The sequence below is a fragment of the Grampus griseus genome, assembly GCF_964374135.1.
Source record: "Grampus griseus genome assembly, chromosome: 8".
NCBI lineage: Eukaryota > Metazoa > Chordata > Mammalia > Artiodactyla > Delphinidae > Grampus > Grampus griseus.
In genome coordinates, this window is record NC_139002.1 from 85,295,658 (window position 1) to 85,319,243 (window position 23,586).

At 40.7% G+C, this 23,586-nt stretch overlaps 2 protein-coding genes across 4 annotated transcripts in view; both read left to right on the plus strand.

Annotated features, from left to right (window-relative positions):
- Positions 1-1,703: 1,703 nt before the first annotated feature.
- Positions 1,704-18,262, plus strand: DEPDC7 (DEP domain containing 7). The gene is made up of 9 exons (XM_082660820.1): positions 1,704-1,808; positions 9,481-9,871; positions 11,695-11,822; positions 12,634-12,823; positions 15,728-15,939; positions 17,019-17,161; positions 17,339-17,464; positions 17,568-17,646; positions 17,967-18,262. The coding sequence occupies exons 1-9, from the start codon at positions 1,736-1,738 to the stop codon at positions 18,158-18,160; spliced, it is 1,536 nt and encodes a 511-aa protein (XP_082516946.1). The 5' UTR covers positions 1,704-1,735; the 3' UTR covers positions 18,161-18,262.
- A 5,002-nt stretch (positions 18,263-23,264) lies between these two features.
- Positions 23,265-23,586, plus strand: part of TCP11L1 (t-complex 11 like 1) — a 35,502-nt gene continuing 35,180 nt past the window's right edge. For 2 of the 3 annotated variants that reach the window (XM_082660771.1, XM_082660773.1), the window contains exon 1: positions 23,265-23,497. The gene's annotated coding sequence lies outside the window, so the exon portion shown is untranslated. Of the gene's footprint in view, positions 23,550-23,586 lie in introns of all 3 variants that reach the window. The other variant, XM_082660772.1, reaches the window with a different exon arrangement.

Below are 23,586 nucleotides of genomic sequence, written 5' to 3' on the forward strand. Positions count from 1 at the left end.
CTAAAGTTAATTGGCCTACTGAGTACCTGAAACCCGTCCTAAATTGTATCTTATCTCTGAGATACAGTAGTCAACTGAATAGTCAACTGAGAAATGACAAAGGAAAATTCCTTGAATAGAGGTGCGGTTGGGTTTTACTACCACCAGGGGGAGAGAGCGCATTAAAAAAAAGGACAACCCTGGCAACCGTTTCTAAATCTTAGGAGCAGCAATGGCCCACGTCTAACCCACTAAACTGGGGGCCCTAGGGTCGCAATTTCTTGGTATGTGCTCTTTGAAATAACCACGTTTGTATTCTTCTTAGCATTTTGAAGCAACTACGTGTAGGAGCTTCCTCCAATAAGCTAAGTAATGAACTCCCATTTAAAAATCATTCTGAGGCTTCCCTGGTGGCACAGTGGTTAAGAATCCACCTGCCAATACAGCGGACACGGGTTCGAGCCCTGGTCCAGGATGATCCCACGTGCCATGGAGCAACTAAGCTCATGCGCCACAGCTACTGAGCCTGCGCTCTAGAGCCTGCGCGCCACAAACCCTGAGCCCTTGCGCCACAACTATAGAAGCCCACACGCCTAGAGCCCGTGCTCCACAACAAGAAAAGCCACCGCAATGAGAAGCCTGCACACCGTAACAAAGAGTAACCCCCGCTCACCACAACTAGAGGAAGCCCACACGCAGCAATGAAGACCCAATGCAGCCAAAAGTAAAATAAAATAAATTTTTTTAAAAAAACATTCTGGTTTATAACCTGATCACGCAGGCATCCTCCTTCTAAGAAGACATTTATTATATGTACCAAAGGTTTAACATGATTGCAAAATCCCCAAATTTGAAAAAAAAAAAAAGAGCGGGGAGTGGTTAAGTATCTGACAATTGAATTATCGGTCTCTTACGCCACTCATCTTTTCAGAGGTACCCCAGCGCTGGATCCCTGGATTCCCTGTTTTCAAATTCCCCTTAACAGCCCCCTTCCCTTCTTTCCTAACTCTGTCCCTACCCACCTGACCCAGAGTTACTTTGGAGGCCGCACCGATTTCCTTGGCAGCCAGCCCCAAGGCCAGCCAGCTGCCCTCCTGACTGTGACCTCTAGACATTGCTCTCCTGAAACAGATAAAGATTTGTTCTTTACAGGTGGGGATGCGTGAAAAACTCGAGGCACTTATCACCGTGACATAATTTTAAGCACGTATGTTCCAGACCCAACAACTAAAATACATGAATTGGTTCGTGTAATCTTCATTAAAAAAATTCCGCGAAGCGGATACTAATACTGCCCTCGCGTCACAGGTGAGGACACAGAAGCCCAAGACAGTTAAACAGCTGGCCGAGCCCCAGACCTAATCCACGGCGGGACGCGCTTTGCACCCAGCTGGTCTGAGCCTGCCGCGCGCATACCTCTGCCTGCGCGTGGGCTGTGCCGACGGCGGGGGTGGGATGCGGGCAGAGAGCGGCCGGCGCGGACTCGCAGGGCGCAGCACCCCGAAATACTTCCCACCTGGCTGTCTCGAAGGCGGGGTCCGCACCTTTTCCTCGCCCGCGGGGCCTCAGGTTACAGTCGGCCCCGGCCTGCACGTGACCGGCGCCGGCAAGCGGCGCGCAGCGGCCGATCACAGGGCGGGGACTGGGCCTGGCGGGAGCCCCGCCCCATCCCGGGCCAGTTAACTGGCGGCCGCTGCGCTGCCGCCCACTTCGCTGTGCGGCAGTCTGGGTCGGCGGTGTCCGCGCGGCTGCGGCCATGGCCACGGTGCGGGAGAAGGCGGCGGCTCTCAACCTGACGGCTTTCCAGAGTCCCGCGCAGAGGCCTCCCAGTAGGTGTCGAGGACCCGGTCTGGGAACGCTGGGGGTCACGGGGCGGGCGGGGGGCGCAGGCTGAGGTTCTCGCGCGGGCGGGTCATCTCGCCAGGTACAGCTAGGTCCGCGGCCGCCTCCGAGAGCTCCGCACAGCTGTGGCCGTTCGGGCCGGCGCCCCCGCCGGTGAGCTGCTGTGCCGGATCCTGGTGCCCTCGCAGCCAGCTTTCTCCTAAGTTACCCGGACTTTAACTTCACCGCGCACTAGTCTGTGCGCCAGCTGCGTGCCGGGCGCTTGCAGTAGGTCTCCAGACGTGCTGCACATCACTACTGGTTACTGTCTCAGCCACAAACCTTGACTCCACAATATGGTCAGGGGCCCAGTGCCTCTGTTGCCCAGTTTGTTGCCCAGACTCTTCCTGGGAGTGGTGAGAGGTTTCTGTTACATTAAGTTCTACCGGCAGGAACTTGGCATAAAAGGTATTTATTAGTTACACTTCCTGGATAAGCAGTATTTCAATGAGTAGAAGTTTTTGATTTTCCTTTTCAATGGTTGCATGAGATAAGAAGAAACACTGGTGAATTTTGCCAGCTTAATCATGTCCTGGGAGGCAGGTTACTTAGGATGTTAGTATGCTAACATCTTGGTTTCTTTAAATGTCCAAACAATTGAACGGAATCGGATGATCGGTTCTAAAATTCCGATTTTAGCATACCCTACGTCTCAGTTAATAGAGTTAAGGGGTACAGATAATACTTGGCTTTTTTGTTTTCCTTTTAGAGAAGTTACAACTTTCCCCCCTTTCTGTAGCTACAATGTGGGTTGCTGTAGGAATTAGTTCCCTTATTATTAAGCCTTTCATTTGTAAAAGCAAACCAGTGAAACTGTGACTCCTTCCTCAAGATGACAGTGGTCAGTGGATTGACGTGGGACAAATTGGGTGCATCTCAGTGCCCCCAGTTTTCTGTTTAACTTACAATTAGTGATGCTCCTTTTAATCTTCAAAATGCTAATGATAAATTGTGATAGAGAACCACTTTTCATTTGTACTTTTCTAAGAACGATCTTAATATTAATCTTACTCTCCAATTAAAAGGATTCAAATAAGCGCATGATGGCTACATTCAGAATTTCTCCAGTGTTTACAGTGTGAAGAGAAGGGAAATACTTCATCGTTTAGGAATATAAAATCAAATAATATTGGAAACAGTCTTGAGAATTCTTTAGGCTTACTTTCTGGGTGAAAGAAATTGCCAAGTTGTGTGTGATTGAAAGTCCTGTCTTCTCTAACAGCTGAAATTCCTGTTCTGAGCTTTGGTCATTAGTGAACAGGTGCTTCGTATAAGGGAATATGTATTCAAAATTAAGCAGATGACTCTCAGAGGGAAGAGTTGAAGTGCTGGTCATCGAATTTGAACCCAAGGAAAGGACCACTGTCTTCTGCACACCAGGTGCAGTGGGCAGAGAAGGGCCCAGTGTGTTTTCTCATCTGTTTTGGTTGCTACAGTTGGAACCCTACCTGTTATCCTATGTTCATCCCCCTTCCCACTCTTTAGTTGCCTTGTCACAGTCCTAGCGAGCATGGTAATGGGAGCCTGTGTTCTTGGTTCCCTGCCATTCTCTTTCTGTGTCCTCTGGCAAGCAGCTTTGTATTTTTGTTCCTCTACCTATTAGTAATCCTTCCATAGTTTAAAGGGGCTGTAACAACCAGGGACCTGATTTATGTAGAAGAAATAAAGTCTGCATGCTAACCTTTAGTAAGTAATTTGAAGAAATTTGTCTTTTAATATAGACAAGCAAGAAAGTGGTATGTTATCCTGTTATCCCTTTATACTGTAACCTAATTCTTTGAATTCACCTGGTATCACTTTTCCAGGGAGCTCAAAGTACTTCCCATATGCTATCTCATTAATCTGTATGAATTAAAGCAGGGGCCAGTGCCTACTTTTGTTAATAGTTCTCTAAACATATTCTAAAATTGTTCTTTATTTATTTTACGTAGTTTACCTGCAGCCTTCTTTTCAGAGGCAATGTCAGTCTTCAGCATGACATCTCTAATGCTGTGTAAGAGGAAAACAAACTTTGGATTACCAAAACCAATATGCAGTAAAAGTGTTGCAGTATTGATACTGGCGTATAGGAAGTTTTCCCCACTCAGCACATCTGCCTAGTTTTAACACTCAAAGCACAGCTCTCTACATTTATCTATTTTCATGACGTTTTGGTTAATGTCTAATAAATGTAGTCCTTTTCCTTTGTCTTAACAATTCTGTGAGTAATGTTTTAAAACCTCTTTTGAAAAAAAATAATTCTTAAGAAAAATTCTCTCAAATCCTAAATGATTTAGGATTTTACATACTTGTTATCTTCTGATGAGGAGTTAAATCTTCTGGTATGTGTCACATTTGTCATCTCGCCTGCTAGTGGTCTTTATTTGACTGACTACTGTTCAGCACTTGACCTCATCATCCAAGTGGTATGAATAGGTAGAGGGTAAACTCTTTGAGGGTGGGGACTGTGTCTTCTTAGTTCAAAGAAAGGAAGAGGAAGAAAGAGACCTTCCTTTTTTTAACTTTTTAAATAAACTTAAACATTTTTCGAATAGATTTAGATTTACAAAAAGTCACTAAGTTAGTGCTTAGAGTTCCCATATGCCCTTCACTCAGTTTCCCTTATGATTAACATCTTACATTTAGTGTAATACATTTGTCACAATTAGTGAACCGATATTGATAGTCCATACTTTTACTCAGGTTTCCTTAGTTTTTGCCTAATATCCTTTTTCTGTTCCAGGGTCCCATCCAGGATATTACATTACAGTGAATCCACATGTCCTTCGGCTCTTCTAGATTGAGACAATTTCCCCTTTCGTTTTTATACGTCTGTTAATTGCTGGGTACGTGCCAGCCACTTTACATATATATCTTAGATGACCTTCACAGTAACTGAGAGCAGTGGAATTAACTCTGTTTTGCACCAGAAAAGTTAGGCAGTTTGCCCAAGATTGCATTATTAGTAATGATGGAGCCAAGAATAGAGAACCAAGTTCTCTGGGACTCCAGAACCCACACTCTCGTCTTTTTCTATTCACAGAACCTAGCACTGTGCCTGCTGCATTAACACAAGTTTCCATGTCTAAACAGTATTCAATTAACCTAGGGTTTCTGAACCTCAGCGCTGCTGACATTTTCTTTGTTGTTGCGGGAGCTGGCCTGTCACTGTAGAATGTTAAGCAGTGTCCCTGGCCCGTCTACCCACTAAACATCCGTAGCATTTCTCCCTCAGCTTATAACAACCAAAAATGGCTCCAGACATTGCCAAATGTCCGGGGGGAGTAAAATCACCCACTAGAACCACTGTGTTAACCCTTCTTTAAAATATTTTAATAGTTGGCAGTAATCTACAACTAACAAGTATTGAATAATTTGAACCTCTGTGAAGTATAAGGAAATTTGAATGAAATAAGGCACTAGCTCACTGTTTCTTTAAGTTTTGTGCAAAACTGCCTAACATGAGCTCTCTGAATTCTTTTCTTTTGTGTGTGTTGGGGGTGGGGGCAGTGTAATGTCCAAAATTGAAAATACAATTGTTACATATTCATTTAGAAGTAGCATGTTTTAGTAACTCTTGTGTGTATGTTTACCTTACAGTGGGATCCAGTTTTATAATGTGCCTATTGATCTTCTAAGGAGTTAATATAATCTCACTGATTGAAATGATTATAGAATTGTTTTCACCCTTAAATTGGTTTTCACAGCAGGGCCATAGTTGATGCTGATTATCCCCTTGTGACTTAATAAGTAAATGTAATTTCTTGACCTATTTGCCTTATGACTTGATTTTTAAGGAATTATTATTATAATAACTTGATTATTTAGTGTACCTTTTTAGAAATAAAGATTTTTTTTTTTTTTTTTTTGCGATACGCAGGCCTCTCCCGTTGCGGAGCACAGGCTCCGGATGCGCAGGCTCAGCGGCCATGGCTCACGGGCCCAGCCGCTCCGCGGCATGTGGGATCTTCCCGGACCGGGGCACGAACCCGTGTCCCCTGCATCAGCAGGCGGACTCTTAACCACTGCGCCACCAGGGAAGCCCAGTAAAGATGATTATTAGTAGTGTTACAAATACACATAAGTCCAATATTAGAAGTTTAACTTTTTTATGGCTGGTAAACTTTTTTGGTAGATTTCAAACACATGCAAAGGATGGGTCTTTGCTTTTGAAAAATAGCTATTGTTTTCACACAGATAAAGAAGAGCCTGCTTGAAAACTGAATGTTAAGTAGCCTAGGTTTATACAGTGCTCAAGAGCATGTGTAGTATGTTATAGATCTAGTTTAAAACAGTTTCTGAGCCTCTTGATAGCTTCTCAAAGCTTTTTATTCGACAGGTCAAATTTGTTCCTATGCTTCATTTCTTACATATTTTGTTTGGTGTTCAATGACCATGTCTAAATGGAAAGAGATACAATTTTAGTCTCTAAAGTCCTGCAAATCAGCAGTTTAGACCTGAAACATACCTTAAACATAGTGTTTAATTCTTGTATCAGTAAATGAAGAAAACAAATTATAAAAGTTAAGTCTGTTTTTCAGGGTTATCGCAGCTGGTCTCTAGACTTTGATCATTAGGTCATGATGCTTTTAGAACATGCTTAACCAAATGTAAACAAAGAAGCATCAAGATGCAGACAGTGATGAATGTTAAAGAATTGTCAAGCTCATATGCAAGTGAAGTTTGAGGACAAGCTGAAGCTTAAATTCTGATTGCTAGACTTACAAAACATTCATTGTATACTTTGGGTCTCTCGAATCCTGTTTAGAAGTCACAATAATTCATCTTCCTGGGCCATGGTCAGCAATACCAATGTTCATTTCAGCTCTTAGATGATGATCAATAAGAAGTTTCAAATCAGCATGTGGGGGATCTATGTTCAACTGGTGAAGTCAGCATTAAAAAAACAGGTTATCCTGGTGTGGGTTTTGGCACATTTACTCGTCAAGTCCAGGGTAGATTATGTATTAAAATATCTGTACGAACATGAGTTAGTTTGGGTCTACGGGTGGTGATGCTTAAGGGGAAATATCCCAGGATATTTGCAACCAGGATGCAATGGTTGGGAATTAATGGTCAGTGAGAACAGAGGGGACCTGAAAGGGCTGAATTATATTATTCCTGGAGAACTCTGGAAACATTGTATGGCTCACAGGTGCCTACTATCCTGCTCTAACCTGTTCTTTAATCTTTTATACTTTGTTATCCAACCTGCAAGACTTCCTGATTTTCCATATTTAAACAGCAAGTTAATATGGGGAAATATATTCTTTATTTCTTAATGCCTCTGTGAAGATTAGCCTTTTTCACATCATTGAGGCTCTCACCCCCATCAGTTGTCTTATTGATCTCAAATTAATAACTGAGTCAGCCTTATCTTTTAGGGTTTTTATGCTAACTTACTTGTAGCTCAACTGTTATGATTTATGTGTTTCATCTTTAATATTATTACTAGCCCAGAAGTCTGTTTTGTTGGTACTTAATAGGCAATCTGAGCTCTACAAGTTTGAACCTTGCTTATTTTCCTTTCCTGTGTACTATGGATAGTATATATCATAGAATTATGATAACTATCTTATTTTAGGTGTAATGACTACTAAGTGTTTTTAAATAGCTTGGTTAAGGATTCAAAAATCTTAAAGTTGTTTTTTTTGTTTCTTTCTTTAATCTCATTGGCTCACTTAAAGCTCTTTCAGTTAATCCAAGTCTTCAATGAAAGGTAAATGCTAAAACTATCTGCTAACTTTTTTTTTTTCAAAGCTTTTTTTAAAAAAATTATTTAATTTATTTATTTTTGGCTGCACTGTGTGTTTGTGGCTTCACGTGGGCTTTTTCTAGTTGCGGCGAGCGGGGGCTACTCTTCGTTGCAGTGAGCGGGCTTCTCATTGCGGTGGCTTCTCTTGTTGTGGAGCATGGGCTCTAGGCACAAGGGCTTCAGTAGTTGTGGTGCATGGTGTTAGTTGCTCTGCAGCATATGGGATCTTCCCGGACCAGGGCTCGAACCCATGTCCTCTGCATTGGCAGGGGGATTCTTAACTACTGCACCACCAGGGAAGTCCTGCTGACTTACTTTTTTTTTTTTTTTTTTTTTTTTTTGTGGTACGTGGGCCACTCACTGTTGTGGCCTCTCCCGTTGCGGAGCACAGGCTCCGGACGTGCAGGCTCAGCGGCCATGGCTCACAGGCCCAGCCGCTCCGTGGCATGTGGGATCTTCCCGGACCAGGGTACGAACCCGTATCCCCTGCATCGGCAGGCAGACTCTCAACCACTGCGCCACCAGGGAAGCCCTGACTTACTTTTAATATATTTATATTTAAGTACTAAGAAAAGCTAGTATATATTTACTATCTGTAAAACTGAAGGGGAAAAAAATACTGAAGGTAAGTTTGTTTAATTCACTGAGCCTCAATTTCTTCAAAATAGGATTATTAATAACTATTTTAGAGAAGTTTATCAGTTTATTAAATGAGAGAAGGCAGAGTCATATTGTAAGTCCTCAAATGTTAGCTACTATTAATATAATGAAGATTTGAAAAAAGACTAAAGAACAGACATTAAGTTCATTTAAATCTCAGCTATAATCTCTGGTATGTTAGGAAGTTAAGAATATTAAATGCTAATCCTCCTTTTATTTAGTCATAGTGGCTGGAAACAGTACAGCTACTCCTAGTTCTGGATACCAGGGGAATGACCTGGACATATTTTGAGATTCCATCCAGTGCATGATTCTGGCTCTACTCAGTAGAGACTAAATACAGTACCAGTAGTAAGTCTAGTTTCAGCTTGATTTATCTAGTTGAGTCTCCATAATTCAGTTCTTAAAACTGCTCACATATTTGGAAAACTAGCATCCATTACGTCCTTCTTTGTTTAGTAATGAATTATGAAGTATCTGGAATTTTTTTTTTTTTTTTTTTTTTTTTTTGCGGTACGCGGGCCTCTCACTATTGTGGCCTCTCCCGTTGCGGAGCACAGGCTCCGGACGCACAGGCTCAGCAGCCATGGCTCACGGGCCCAGCCGCTCCGCGGCATGTGGGATCTTCCCAGACTGGGGCACGAACCCGTGTCCCCTGCATCGGCAGGCGGACTCTCAACCACTGTGCCACCAGGGAAGCCCTGGAATTTTAAAATATAATTTTGATAATTAAAAACAATCTTGCTGGGACTTCCCTGGAGATCCCATGAGATCACCATGTCAAAGAGGTCTTTTCTGACCTCCTATCTAAAACACCATTCTCTTTCTTACCTGGCTTTATTTTTCTTCTTGGCACTGATCTAACATATACATAGTGTCTGTATCTTCCCACAAAGAATAAGTCTATAAGAACAGGGACTTTATTTTGCCCACTCTTGTATCCTAGCACGTAGAACAGTGTTTAGCATATAGTAGGCACTACATTTTTTTTTTTTTTGCGGTACGCGGGCCTCTCACTGTTGTGGCCTCTCCCGTCGCGGAGCACAGGCTCCGGACACGCAGGCTCAGCACTACATTTTTTAATGAGTTGCTACTAATAATTTCATATTTCAATAATAAGCTGCTCTCATAATTGTTTCTTATTAATAACTTTGGAGGTTTGCTTAAGGATTGTTTAGACCTTATTACAAATGAGTGCGGTAACTCTGTGATTTTTCCCATTCCAGGTTTCAGTGTAGCCCAGAAGCCATTTGGAGCCACATACGTATGGAGCAGCATTATAAACACTCTTCAAACACAAGTGGAGGTGAAAAAACGAAGGCATCATTTAAAAAGACACAATGACTGTTTTGTTGGTTCGGAAGCGGTGGATGTCATTTTTTCTCACCTAATTCAGAATAAATACTTTGGTGATGTAGATATTCCTCGGGCCAAAGTGGTGAGAGTGTGTCAAGCACTTATGGACTACAAAGTATTTGAAGCAGTTCCGACCAAAGTCTTTGGAAAAGACAAAAAACCTACATTTGAAGATAGTAGTTGCAGCCTTTATAGATTCACAACGATACCTAACCAAGACAGTCAATTAGGCAAAGAGAACAAACTGTTTTCACCTTCCAGGTTAGTCTATGTTAGATTTTCATTTAATATTGGCAGGGGGAGGTGCCTCTTTAGTGCAGTAGGTAGCGTGTCTCATAATATTGGCAGGGGGGATATTGGCAGGATTTTGTCTACTTTTTTTGTTAGTTTGTTTGTTTTTTGTTTTTTGCGTTACACGGGCCTCTCACTACTGTGGCCTCTCCCGTTGCGGGGCACAGGCTCCGGACGCGCAGGCTCAGCGGCCATGGCTCACGGGCCCAGGCGCTCCGCGGCATGTGGGATCTTCCCGGATGGAGGAATGAACCTGTGTCCCCTGAATTGGCAGGCGGACTCTCAACCACTGCGCCACCAGGGAAGCCCTTGTCTACTTTTTAATGAGATGCTGACTGTCTGTTATTTTTGGAACAGTAAATTAGGCTAAAATCTGGGTCTGTGGGTAAATTTGATAAAGTAGAGCAAACCTTTGTTTATTTGGTATCTCCTAGAATTCTCGTTTGTTCATATATTTAGCAGAAACCATCAACAAACTTTGATTTTTCTGCTTCAGGTTACAATTAGAGTATAAAAAATGTTAGAGAGTTTATACACTAAGTGGTATGAGAACAGGAGAGGTGAAGACAAGCAGGTGGGTTGTCGCTAGAATCCAGAAAATAGCAGATGTGAAATATGAAAGGAGCCAGTATGCAGAAAGTTTCATAGGACATTTTAAGGAGTTTGCACGTGATCACACAGATGTTGGAGAGGCCACAGAAAGATGTTAAGCATGATGAGATTGTATTTTAAGCAGCTATATGGACAGCCTAATGGGGAGAGGAATCTTGGAATATTGTGGTCTACAGATGAGGGGGAAGTAGGCAGCAGTGGTGGAGAAGCAGGAGTCATTTAAAGGGAGCCTGGGGGACAGAATTGTAGAACCCAGTGATTGAAATGGGTGTAGGTGATAAGTGCATAGCTAACTTAGTTATTTGTCATGAGATAAAACTTCTCCCTTTTATTCCCCTCAGCTAAGCTTTGAAAAGGTGACCACGTAATTGAAGCTCTTACAATTCAGATCCCAAAGTCAGAGTTTTAGTGTATTGACTTTCAAATGTTTTTTTAAACTCTAAAACATGATAAAATTTACCTCTCTCTATATAAGAAGGAAGTAGGAGAATAAGGTAGGGCACAGTCAGTACTTTCCAAATGTAGGTCCATGTGCTTTATCTGAAACCTTTGGGAACAAATGCGTTTAGGAATTTGGAACTTTGGAGATTTTAGAAAGGTCATTATGTACATATATCACTTACTAGATCACACTCTGAGAGGGGTCTGGGATAGCATCTGGTAATCAAACACATTAGTATTTCTGCAGTGAAAATATTCACACTAACTGGGATAGATAAAGGCTGTGATAGTCTCAGAACAGGTTTTGTCACTATATGAATTCTGAATAAACTTTAAGTTTTATAAAGCTTTTTGGGTTTCAGAATTATGAATAAGACATTATAGTTCTGTATTTGAGCACTATCTACCAGAGAATGCCCCAGAAAGAGAGATAACTAATAAAAACAGTAAGCATAATGAAGTTTGACTGTGTTTGATTATGTTTTAAAATTGGCGACTAACGTTTTAGTCATTGAATTACTTAAATCTAAATGCTCAAAGGAGAATTTATGTAGAGTGTGTATATTCAGGCTTGAGAAAGAAGGTGGGATGTTTTTATATTTCATTCTACTCTTAGAATTTGTATTTGTTATGTTTTTGCTCTGAAATACATAAACTTTCTAGAAACTTAGCTCTCAGATTCAAAAATATTTCTGTAGGCTTACTAGTAAACAGGAATTTATGAAATAAATTCATTTTAGGTATGCAGATGCATTATTTAAGTCCTCTGATATCAAATCTGCAAGTTTAGAGGATCTGTGGGAAAATCTGAGTTTAAAGCCTGCCGAATCCCCTCACGTAAATATCTCTGCAAACTTGTCTCCACAAGGTAAGCTAAAGATGATACAGGAAGAAATAGAAGACTAACTTCAAATAAAGTTATTTAAATTTTTTCAATCTTAACCTTTATTAGAATTTAGATATTCAGAGCATAAAGAAAGAGCACACTGTGTATTAAAGCTGTTTATATTAAGTTTTAACAGAGGTCTATTATCTTTAACAAATAGATCAGTGTTGCAATTCTGGAACACTGACTTTTGTCCTATCAGCTGGCAGAGATTCAAATCTGAAATGTTTTACATGCAGATTTTAAAAAATTTATTTGAAATCTGCTCTCAGATATATCTTTCCCTAAAATTTTATTAGGTTAAATAAAAATTTGAGAATTATATTAAAACATTAACAGGGTTATATGTTCTTCCTTGTCTGTGGCAATGGAATGTGGTTTTAATGACTGATTTCCACCTTCCCTCCCCCATCCCATTTGTGGAAACCCTGAGCGGAATAATCTGCAGCCAATGGTTTCAAACCAGTTTTCAGATTGAATGAATCATTCTTTCTTCCAAGGTCCTTATTAACATGTTATATGACTTGATCTCTTATCAAGCCATATTGCTTTTTACAGTACAAAAATGAAAAGAATTCCTGTTGTCCAAAGTCTGTTCTCCTACACTTTAAACAAATCTTGAATTGTTTTACTTTGTTATAAGAAACTACTTCATAAAATTGACTCTCTCTCTTCTTCTTTTTTTTTTCTTTTGCCACAAGTTTATTAGCTTAGACCTGCCTAGGCAGATATTGTGGTGAGCATGTAATAACTATTAATCGTTACCTTTCCCCTTGTTATTTTCCCTGTGCAGTTGTTAATGAAGTATGGCAAGAAGAAACAGTTGGGCGTCTGCTACAACTTATAGACCTTCCACTCCTTGACTCCCTCCTCAAACGGCAAGAGGTGGTACCTAAAGTTACTCAACCTAAGAGGCAGCCTGACTTGGTCAGCAACAGGAACTATCTGGATCGAGGGATTCTCAAGGCTTACAGTGAATCTCAGTATGTGGAAATACATATAATAATTTGAGTGTGTTTATAGGAAGATATTAGTTTTAAGATAATCTTTTGACTTCTTCTGTCCATACAATCAGATATGCTTTGTCAATTGATATTATCAGTATTGGGAAAAATGAACAAAATTACCTTGGTCAAAATTACCGAGATTTAAATGTCATTATTTTTCATATTCATTTTTGTTTCACATATATCTCACTTGCACATCAAGTGAAGAAAATTATTATGTTCCATCTTCTTTGTTAAAATGTAGGGCTGTCTGCTCTCTTAAAGCTGTCTGGTCTTCAAACGGACCTGGAACAAAATGAACAGATTTGTCAAATTCTTAGACTCCTTTGACTATATATGCTTTTATAGTCTTCTAGGATGTGTATTAAATATGTGTTTTTCGAAATTGAGTTATTTGTAGTGAGGTGGATGGACCTAGAGACTGTCACACAGAGTGAAGTAAGTCAGAAAGAGAAAAACAAACACCATATGCTAACACATATATATGGAATCTAAAAAGAAAAAAAATGGTTCTGATGAACCTAGGGGCAGGACAGGAATAAAGATGCAGATGTAGAGCATGGACTTGAGGACAAGGGGAGGGGGAAGGGTAAGCTGGGACAATGTGAGAGACTGGCATGGACATATATACAGCACCAAATGTAAAATAGATAGCTAGTGGGAAGCAGCCGCTTAGCACAGGGAGATCAGCTCAGTGCTTTGTGACCACCTAGAGGCGTGGGATAAGGAGGGTGGGAGGGAGATGCAAGAGGGAGGGGATATGGGGATGTATGTATACATATAGCTGATTGACTTTGTTATACTGCAGAAACTAACACAACATTATAAAGCAATTATAGTCCAATAAAGATGTTTAAAAAAAAGAATATATACTTATCCCATATGTATTATTATAAGTTAAGCATATATATATATTTATTGCATCACCAACTTCCTGGTTGTTGTGATAAAAATCTATTATTTTATATTGAGTTTACTATACTGTTCATACATGAGTCCTCTTTTAAGAATTAATTCTGCCATTATATTTAGTTTTACAACCATATTAAAAATAACGATTAAAAACAACTAAGTATGTTTTTAAATTAACTAGTTTTATTAAAGAAACATCATGGAATAACTCTTGCTCTCACCTCTGACTACACTCTCCTGATTAAAAATTTGAAGGCTTAACTCCAGGTGCTAAGGGAATTATGATTTCATTTTTCCTTAAGGAGGAGTTCTATATTCCTTATAACCTTGAAACTCTTCCCCTAAGTAAAATTATTAAATGTTAAAATCTTGTATTTTCTAGTTTAATTTTTAGTGATTTTTGCCTTAGCAGATAGTGTTCCAGTAGTTAGGAAGATGCAAATGTTTGAAAGGAATACAACTTATATTTTTACTATACTTTACCATTTCTGCATTCTAATGAATTATTAATAAACAATTGAATGTCAAAAGGTACCTTAAACCCTTATGTGAAAAAATTAATCCCAACATACTACTTATTGAACTCTATATAAAGAGGAAGCTTATTATTCTACAAGAATTTAAATTACATTTCTACAATCTAAAGTAACATGTGAAAAAAATTTATGATTACCTTAAATTTTAAGTACAGAATCAGAAATTGACCTTAAAGTTCATCTATCTACATCTTATGATGAAGCTGATGACTAGAGGAAATGACATGACCTGGGTGGTGGCAGAATTAATTGTCCTGAGTCCACAGCAGTGGAGGACATGATTTTTTTTTAAACTATATATATTAACAAATTGAATATTAAAAGTTAGTCATTCTGCAGATAAATGGATAAAGAAGATGTGGCACATATATGCAATGGAATATTACTCAGCCATAAAAAGAAACAAAATTGAGTTATTTGTAGCGAGGTGAATGGACCTAGAGACTGTCATACAGAGTGAAGTAAGTCAGAAATTGAAAAACAAATACTGTATACTAACACATATATATGGAATCTAAAAAAAAAAAAGGTTCTGAAGAACCTAAGGGCAAGACAGGAATAAAGATGCAGACGTAGAGAATGGACTTGAGGACACAGGGAGGGGAAAGCGTAAGCTGGGACGAAGTAAGAGAGTGGCATGGACATATATACACTACCAAATGTAAAATAGATATAGCTAGTGGGAAGCAGCTGCATAGCACAGGGAGATCAGCTCGGTGCTTTGTGACCACCTAGAGAGATGGGATAGGGAGGGTGGGAGGCAGACGCAAGAAGGAGGAGATATGGGGATATATGTATATGTATAGCTGATTCACTTTGTTATACAGCAGAAACTAACACACCATTGTAAAGCAATTATACTCCAATAAAGACATTAAAAAAAAAACTTAGTCATTCTGTTCCTTGAAATGTAGCAATTTTCTTAAGTTACCCAACTGGCATTTTATTAGAAATGGTAATTAATAGTTAATTATTTTGAAACCGTACCTTATCTTCCTGTATTCTCTTCTAGCCAAAGTCAGAGATGATAGATCATACACAGAGCTTTGAAGTAAGCAATACTATATTAGAAAAATGCTGGTCTAAGAGTCAGATCTGGGATCTAGCCCTACCTGGGACCCTGAGCAAGCAACTTAGAGTTTCTGGACCTCCATAGTAAATTTAAGGAGCAGAGTTTGAATTTTGATGTTTTTCTCAGGCCTATAGTGTAGTGGATGGATTCTGTTTTCACTTAAAAAAAAAAGACATATTAAACCCAACTTTTTATCTGTGATTCATGATCTAACTATATATTAAAAAGAATTACACATCTCTTTATCTAGGTGTTTAGAGATTTATTCTGGTAGGAAACTTGAAATAGCTAGTAAATTAGGTACTGAGTGTATGTTGGTTATCCTTTGCTTTTTAAAATAATAATTATTTTCTCCCATAGGGAAGATGAGTGGCTTTCTTCAGCAATTGACTGCTTGGAATACCTTCCAGACCAGATGGTTGTAGACATAAGCAGAAACTTTCCTGAGCAACCAGATAGAACAGACTTAGTGAAAGAACTTCTGTTTGATGCCATTAGCAAATATTACAGTAGTAGGGAACCTCTGTTAAATCACCTATCTGATGTTCATAATGGAATTGCAGAACTCCTAGGTAAGTAAGATGTTACTGGATACAAGAATTTCTCTTTTGGAGGGAACAGGAAAACATTACTTGTCCTCAAAATTAACCAAAATGGTACTACTTCAAGCTGAGAGTGGATCTGGATTAATCCATGGAAAGTGTGTTTTTTCCAAAACTTCTAGGCCTCATTTGGAAAGAGGCTTTAATAAGCTCTGAAGTTATTCAGGGACTTCTGGTTGCTACAGGAGAATGCTGCTCTCATTCACTGGAAGCTTAATAAGCATAGAGTAGCAGTTCTCTTTTTCAGAAAGGGTTATCAGCACTATCACCATTCCCCCTTCATTCTCTTCACAATGGCAGACACTCTGCTTTGTCTCTGTACCAGTGAGCCAGACTGTTCCATATGGCTTGTTGAAAACAAGTTGCAGGTTTCAGAGAATCCTTTATTTTTCTCAGGTAGAGTTGGATACATCAGTACTGTATACAAAGTGTACCCTCGAAATGTAGTGAATTATTGGAAAACATAGACTGAGAATTTATTTACAAACCAAGTTAGATTTAACATCTTAAGATTTGTGTACAACAAGGACTTAGGACTGGCCAGTTTGAGTATAGGCTTTTTTTTTTTTAATTATTTATTTTTGGCTGTGTTGGGTCTTCGTTGCTGCGTGCGGGCTTTCTCTAGTTGCGGTGAGCAGGGGCTACTCTTCCTTGAGGTGCATGGGCTTCACATTGCGGTGGCTTCTCTTGTTGCAGAGCATGGGCTCTAGGCACGCGGGCTTCAGTAGTTGTGGCATGTGGGCTCAGCAGTTGTGGCGCACAGGTTTAGTTGCTCTGCGGCATGCGAGATCTTCCCGGACCAGGGATTGAACCTGTGTCCGCTGCATTGGCAGGTGGATTCTTAACCACTGTGCCACCAGGGAAGTCCCAAGTACAGGCTTTCTTGATGGTATTGGTCATTCATTGTAATTCCTAGTCTTTTTGTTTTGCTTTTGAACATCATTTTGGATAAGTTTACTGATTAGCATAAGCTCTGACTTGAATTTTGTTCCCTTTGATATAGTCGTGTCTGGTCAAAATTAAAAGCATTTTTTTTCTTTTGACTGAAGTGAATGGGAAGACTGAAATAGCATTAGAAGCTACTCAGCTCTTTCTAAAGCTTTTGGATTCCCAAAATAGAGAAGAATTTAGAAGACTACTGTATTTCATGGCTGTTGCAGCACATCCTTCTGAATTGAAATTACAGAAAGAAGTAAGTCTTTTGTCTAAATGTTAATTGTATTCAGTATCTGTAATATTTATAGGACATATCCGTCATCAGCATGAATTATGCTGAAATGGATAGTAGCTATTAATATTTAACATTCCCTTTTATATTACAATTCTTAAAAATATATACCGTTGGGTGTGTGTTATTTTATTTTTATAGAGTGACAACCGAATGGTTGTGAAAAGGATATTCTCAAAAGCTATTGTTGACAATAAAAATTTATCCAAAGGCAAAACTGATCTTCTGGTACTCTTTTTAATGGATCATCAAAAAGATGTTTTTAAGGTAAAACTCTGAAAGTAGTTAAGTTGATCTTATGTAATAGATCACTAGATTAAAATGCATTTGAATAATGTTCCATCTTTTTTTTTTTTTTTTTTTTTTTAAGATTCCTGGAACTCTACATAAAATTGTCAGTGTTAAGCTCATGGACATTCAGAAGGGGAGAGATCCAAACAGAGACACAGGTAATCTGAGAAATACTACTTCCATGTCTCATGAGGATAAATTCCTGGTGTTTATTTGAAAGTGTTTTGCTGTAAGTAGTTGTACTTTAATTTCAACTAGACTCTAATCAATCTCCTCAGAGCCATCCAGACTTAGCTGAGAGCCTCCTTATTTCAAAAAGCAACTTGACAGGGTTCGAAAGTCAGCAGTGCTTAGCATCTTTACATGCATTTTACAAAATGGGGAAAAATATATATAAGTATAAAAGTGTTGCTTGATTTTTCTAGTTAAGTCTGAGGAATAGATTCATTAACTGAACTTTTTACTTTTAAACTTTAAGGATATATTTATTGCCAGAGAATTGATCAAAGTGATTATTCTGACCATACAAGGAAGACAACCAAGGATGAGCTAATGAATTTACTAAAAAATATTGATGAGGATTCAAAACTTTCTGCCAAAGAGAAGAAAAAATTGCTAGGTCAGTTCTATAAGTGTCACCCAGACATCTTTATTGAGTATTTTGGGGACTGAGTGTTCCAGTGTCTGTATATAACTTGTGTATTTTAAGAATAAATTAATGTATCCTAAAGATCCAATCACATTGTAATATTGGATGTTCTTCTAGATATGAAACTGTACTTAATAAAACTTTTTTGTATAACTTTTTGTGTCTGAAACTGAGTATTAGATGGTGTATTGCTGTTAAGTATTGACCTCTTTTAGGTGGGTTGATTTATAATTATTGTGCACGACACTTAATAGAACATCCTAGGAATTTAAATGATATGACATTGCAGTGTTTATATAAGAAAGTATTAAACAGTAAGGAAGTCTGTAATTACAAGTTAATAGGAGTATGGTTTGTACCTTGAAAGGTATACTTCTTAAAGATACAAGATAGAAACTTAGGCTATGCTACAGTGAATTTGTCAATTACCATAAACTGTAGACAAGTAAAAATTGAGCTGTCCTAATGCTTTTGAAAACTTCAACATCTTTTAAAGCTTATTGTGGAAAATTTCAAACATATATAAATATGGGGAGAACAGAATAATGAACTCTCATGTACTCATCATCCAGTTTCAACAGTTGTCAACCCATGGCCAATCTTGTTTAATCTACTCTGTGCTCCCACCTCAGCAAATTTCATATATCCTATCACTTCATCTATAAAGTTTCAGTATGTATAGCTAAAAGATAAGGACATTAAAAACATAACCACAGGGACCTCCCTGGTGGCTCAGTGGTTAAGAATCCGCCTGCTAATGCAGGGGACATGGGTTCGAGCCCTGGTCCAGGAAGATCCCACATGCTGCGGAGCAACTAAGCCCATGTGCCACAACTACTGAGCCTGCGCTCTGAAGCCCTCGAGCTACAACTACTGAGCTCATGTGCCACAACTACTGAAGCCCGTACACATAGAGCCCGTGCTCCGCAACAAGAGAAGCCACCGCAATAAGAAGGCTGCACACCACAATGAAGAGTAGCCCCTGCCCACTGCAGCTAGAGAAAGCCTGCACACAGCAACAAAAACCCAACGCAGACAAAAATAAAAAATTAAATTAAAAAAAACATAACCACAGTGTCATTACACACAAAGCCACAATTCCTTAATATCATCAAAATGCATTCAGTGTTCACATTTTCTGATCTCAAATGATTTTGACAGTTTATTCAAATAGGGATCTAAACAAAGTTCATAAAGTGCAATTGGTTAATGTGCTTCTTAAATCTTTTACTCTAGAGGTTTTTCTCTTTATCCCTCCTTCCTTCTCCTTTTCTCTCTTTCTGTCATTGAATAAACCTGGTCATCTGTTCTTGAGTTTCCCACAGTCTGGATTTAGCTCATTGCAAGCCTGTACTATCCTTTATCATGTTCCTCTGTGTCCTTCATTTCTTGTAAATTAGAGCTAAACTCTTCAACTTTTTATCCAAGTTAATGATTACTTTGGAACTACTGCACTGTCAAGATATACTTGGCAAATAGACGTGCAATATAATACTTTTATAATACAATTTCAAATTGTGCATCTTCACAAAAATAAAACCAAAAGATTAAAGTGAGGCTGAGGGCTTCCCTGGTGGCGCAGTGGTTAAGAGTCCGCCTGCCAGTGCAGGGGACACGGGTTCGAGCCCTGGTCTGGGAAGATCCCACATGCTGCAGAGCAAAGAAGCCCGTGAGCCACAACTACTGAGCCCGCGTGCCACAGCTACTGAAGACCGCATGCCTAGAGCCCATGCTCCACAACGAGAAGCCACTACAATAAGAAGCTTGCGCACTGCAACAAAGAGTAGCCCCCGCTCGCTGCAACTGGAGAAAGCCCACGTGCAGCAATGAAGACCCAACACAGCCAAAAATAAATCTTTAAAACTTAAAAAAAATATGTAGGAATTATGACCAAAGAAAAAATAATAAAATGAGGCTGAACTTTAAATTTAGACTTTTAATGAGAGGTAGGGAAAACTAAAATGATGTACCAATATGCTAGCATGTCAATGTTTTGTAAGATATAACTGATACTGACTAGTCTTTAAATGGGATAAAGTTGAGGACATATCTATAGTATAAAATACCAATTCTCATAATAAAGCAGGGAATAACTATGTCAGGTGGGTTTTTTGTGGTGTGTATTTTGCTTTGTTGCATAGGCAAGAAAGGAAGGCAGCTCTCTACAATGAAGTGAAAGAGAAGATACTTCATAATTCAGGGGTGAGGAAGTTTTTAGAAACAAACTACTGAAAGTGTGGTGAGACCATAGTTGACAAAAACTGTGTGTACTACGTGATTTGCAACCTTTATTTTGCACTTCATGGAATAACATGATTATTTGGCAACAAAACTAACACCTCTCCTTCAGGGGAAGGCAGAACTGCCTAGTTATATTCATGGTCCTAGAAGAAGTGGCCTTCTAATAGAATGTTAATTTCATGGAAAATCTAGTAAAACCACAGTTTACCTCAAACTTCATCAGCACAAAGTTTTAAGAAAAATTGGTCATGTTTATGGCAAGCATCGTCAAAGTTTTAAACTACAGGTCTGATGCTACCCTGAATGCCTTGGACAACCCTCTTATATCACTAGAACTGTCAATCGTCATTTGCTGCTTGCCCTCATTCACTAATCCATGATGTCCTCTCGGAACGCCATCCCCACTTAAAACACCTGATGCCTAGGTGACTAAGGGCTTCCCCACCACTCTAGTTGAGTAGCCCAGGGCTAAGCACCGATCCAAGGACAGCCTACCTGGAGGCTAATGAGACTGTGCACAAAAATCAGCTTGGCCAATCAAATTCTGTATAGAAAGATCTAAATTTTGAAGGAGGAACGACTGAAAAATAACGAAGCTAGTCTGTAGTGTAGAGAGGAGTGAAGCCAGCTGCAGCAAGGAGTAGAGATGTGATGAAAGAGATCCTGTGTGTCCTGGGGAGATGATAGAGTAGTAATAATATAGAGCAGCAGCCAGCTTGCTTCTTCCAAACCCTAGGTAGCCCGTCAGTGAAATCCCTTTACCTTGAGGTAATTTGAATTTCCAGTTCTTGTAGCCAAAAAGCAAACTGGAACATGTGTCAATGTTTTTAAGATTTAAAGGAAACAATTCAAAATATATCAAAAGATTACAAGTGAGCCATCCAAGTCAAATCAGTGGTTTTGGTGGTGTTGCAGCATCTTCTCCACATGTGAAAATTGTTTATACTCATCCTTCAAGGAAGGTAGGGGGAATCTCACTGGGGGCATGGAGGTGGGGGTAGATCTCTCTAGGAAGGTGGTTTTAGCCTGGCTGCCTCTTAGAATCACCTGGGAAGCTTAAAAATTCTTGCTTGGCATCACCACTCACCCCACCCCCTGAGCTTCAGATGATAGCTTTAGAACCACTGCTCCCCAGGAGATTCTGAGGTGGAGTCAGGGTTGAGAACCACTCATCTAGAGACTATGGTATATTCGTCTAGACTCAGAAGCGAGAACTGAATGTTTTCTGCCTAAACCTCAGTTCCAGTTAACTGAGTGTCTTAACGTTTTGCCCCCCTCTAAAGTGAATCCTCATCTGAGAACTGTGTGTTTAAGGGAAAAATTCTTACTTTAATGTGTTAGTGAATGGTTTGAGGTTGCTGGATTGCGATCAGTCTTCAATACTTTAGGAGTAACTTTCCACGTGTGATCAATTTAGATGTAGCGTTTTAAAAAAATAAAATTATTATTGGCTGCATTGGGTCTTTGTTTCTTCGCCCCTTGGAGGGAGGGGGGCTGGGGGGATTACTTTACATTGCGGTTGTGCGAGCTTCTCGTTGCGGTGGCTTCTCTTGCTTCGGCGTACGAGCTCTAGGCGCGCGAGCATTCAGAAGTTGTGGCTCCCGGGCTCTAGAGCGTAGGGTCAGTAGTTGTGGCACGCAGGTTTAGTTGCTCCCCAGCATGTGAGATCTTCCCCAACCAGGGAGTGAACCCATAGTCCCCTGCATTGGCAGGCGGATTCTTAACCACTGCGCCACCAGGGAAGCTCGAGGTGTAGTGTTTGAAAGCACTAATTCCACTCCATCTTGTTTTGTTCTAGTTACTTAAATTTAGCAGGTTTTATAGGCTGCAGGTAGGAGACTTGATTGTTACCTTCATTTTAAGGCATATATGTTTTTTTTTTTTTTTTTTTTTTTTTTTGCGGCACGCGGTCCTCTCACTGTTGTGGCCTCTCCCGTTGAGGAGCACAGGCTCCGGACAAGCAGGCTCAGCGGCCATGGCTCACGGGCCCAGCCGCTCCGCGACATGTGGGATCCTCCCGGACCAGGGCACGAACCCGTGTCGCCTGCATCGGCAGGCGGACTCTCAACCACTGCGCCACCAGGGAAGTCCAAGGCATATATGTTTGATGCTCAGTCTTAAAGCATTTTACTAACGAACAGTTAAGAGCCACGTAGCTTTTACTTTTTAAGATTAGGCCCCAAAACTATTTCTATTCGTTTAGCTTACTACTACAGGCTGAGAAAAGCATGGTTTTCTAGTTATCCAGCGCCGCGATAGCCACGGCCCGGGTACCTGGGACAAAAGGAAAGGAGGCTCCAGAACAAGCTTGTCTTAACATGGGATGTTTCCTTTCTAGAACGCAGACGGCACATAAAATGCTGAGTGCTCACTGTGTTTCTCAACTGTCTAAACCGAGCTGAACCCTCATGGGACGTGTTTGCCCCCTCACCTTCCATCTTTTCAGGGCTAAAGTCTCGCTCTTCCTGTCGACAAAGTGTAGCAGCCACTTAGATAAAAGAGATGACCCAAACCAAACCGAATCTGTGCCATTAAAATGAGACTTGGCTATCAAGGTGGTGGGCGTGCCTTTTTTCTAACAGCCAAAATGAGGGGAGGGGAATGAACTATACGCTGCTACGAAACGTGATGTAATATTTAAATTTGAAAACCAGGGCGGGGAAAGCTTTGCAGCTAAACTGCCAACCCTTTTCCGTTATTTGACTGGCTCCGCGACCCCCTCCCGCCGCCCGCCTTTCCGTACGGAAACATGGCGCCGCCCTCTGTGGCGTGGGGGTGCCTCCCGGCTCCGAGTCACTGCCCACTGCGCTCTCTCCGCCGGCATCCGGCCGCGCCTCCCGCCTTTCCGTACGGAAACATGGCGTCGCCCTGCGTGGGACCGCCGCCTCCGGGCTAAGAGCTCTCTACCGCTGTCCGACGCTGAGGAGCTGCGGCGCTGGCCGCTGCCCACCCGAGCCGGTCGAGGAGGACTGCTCGCAGCGCAGTGAGGGGTGCGGCCTCGGAGGGGCAGAGGCTGAACCGCCCTGCCCGACGCGCATCCTCCCCGCCTCCGCCGCGGCGCCAGCCCCCGTCAGATTCCCGGCCGAGCGGCAGGAAGGAGGACGCCGACTCCGCTGCAGGTGAGGGAAGCGGAGGCTGGCAGCCCTGCGGGGCCCGCACGGGAGGAACAAGGTCGAGATTACAGGCATTTCTTCGCCTTTTTCCGTCG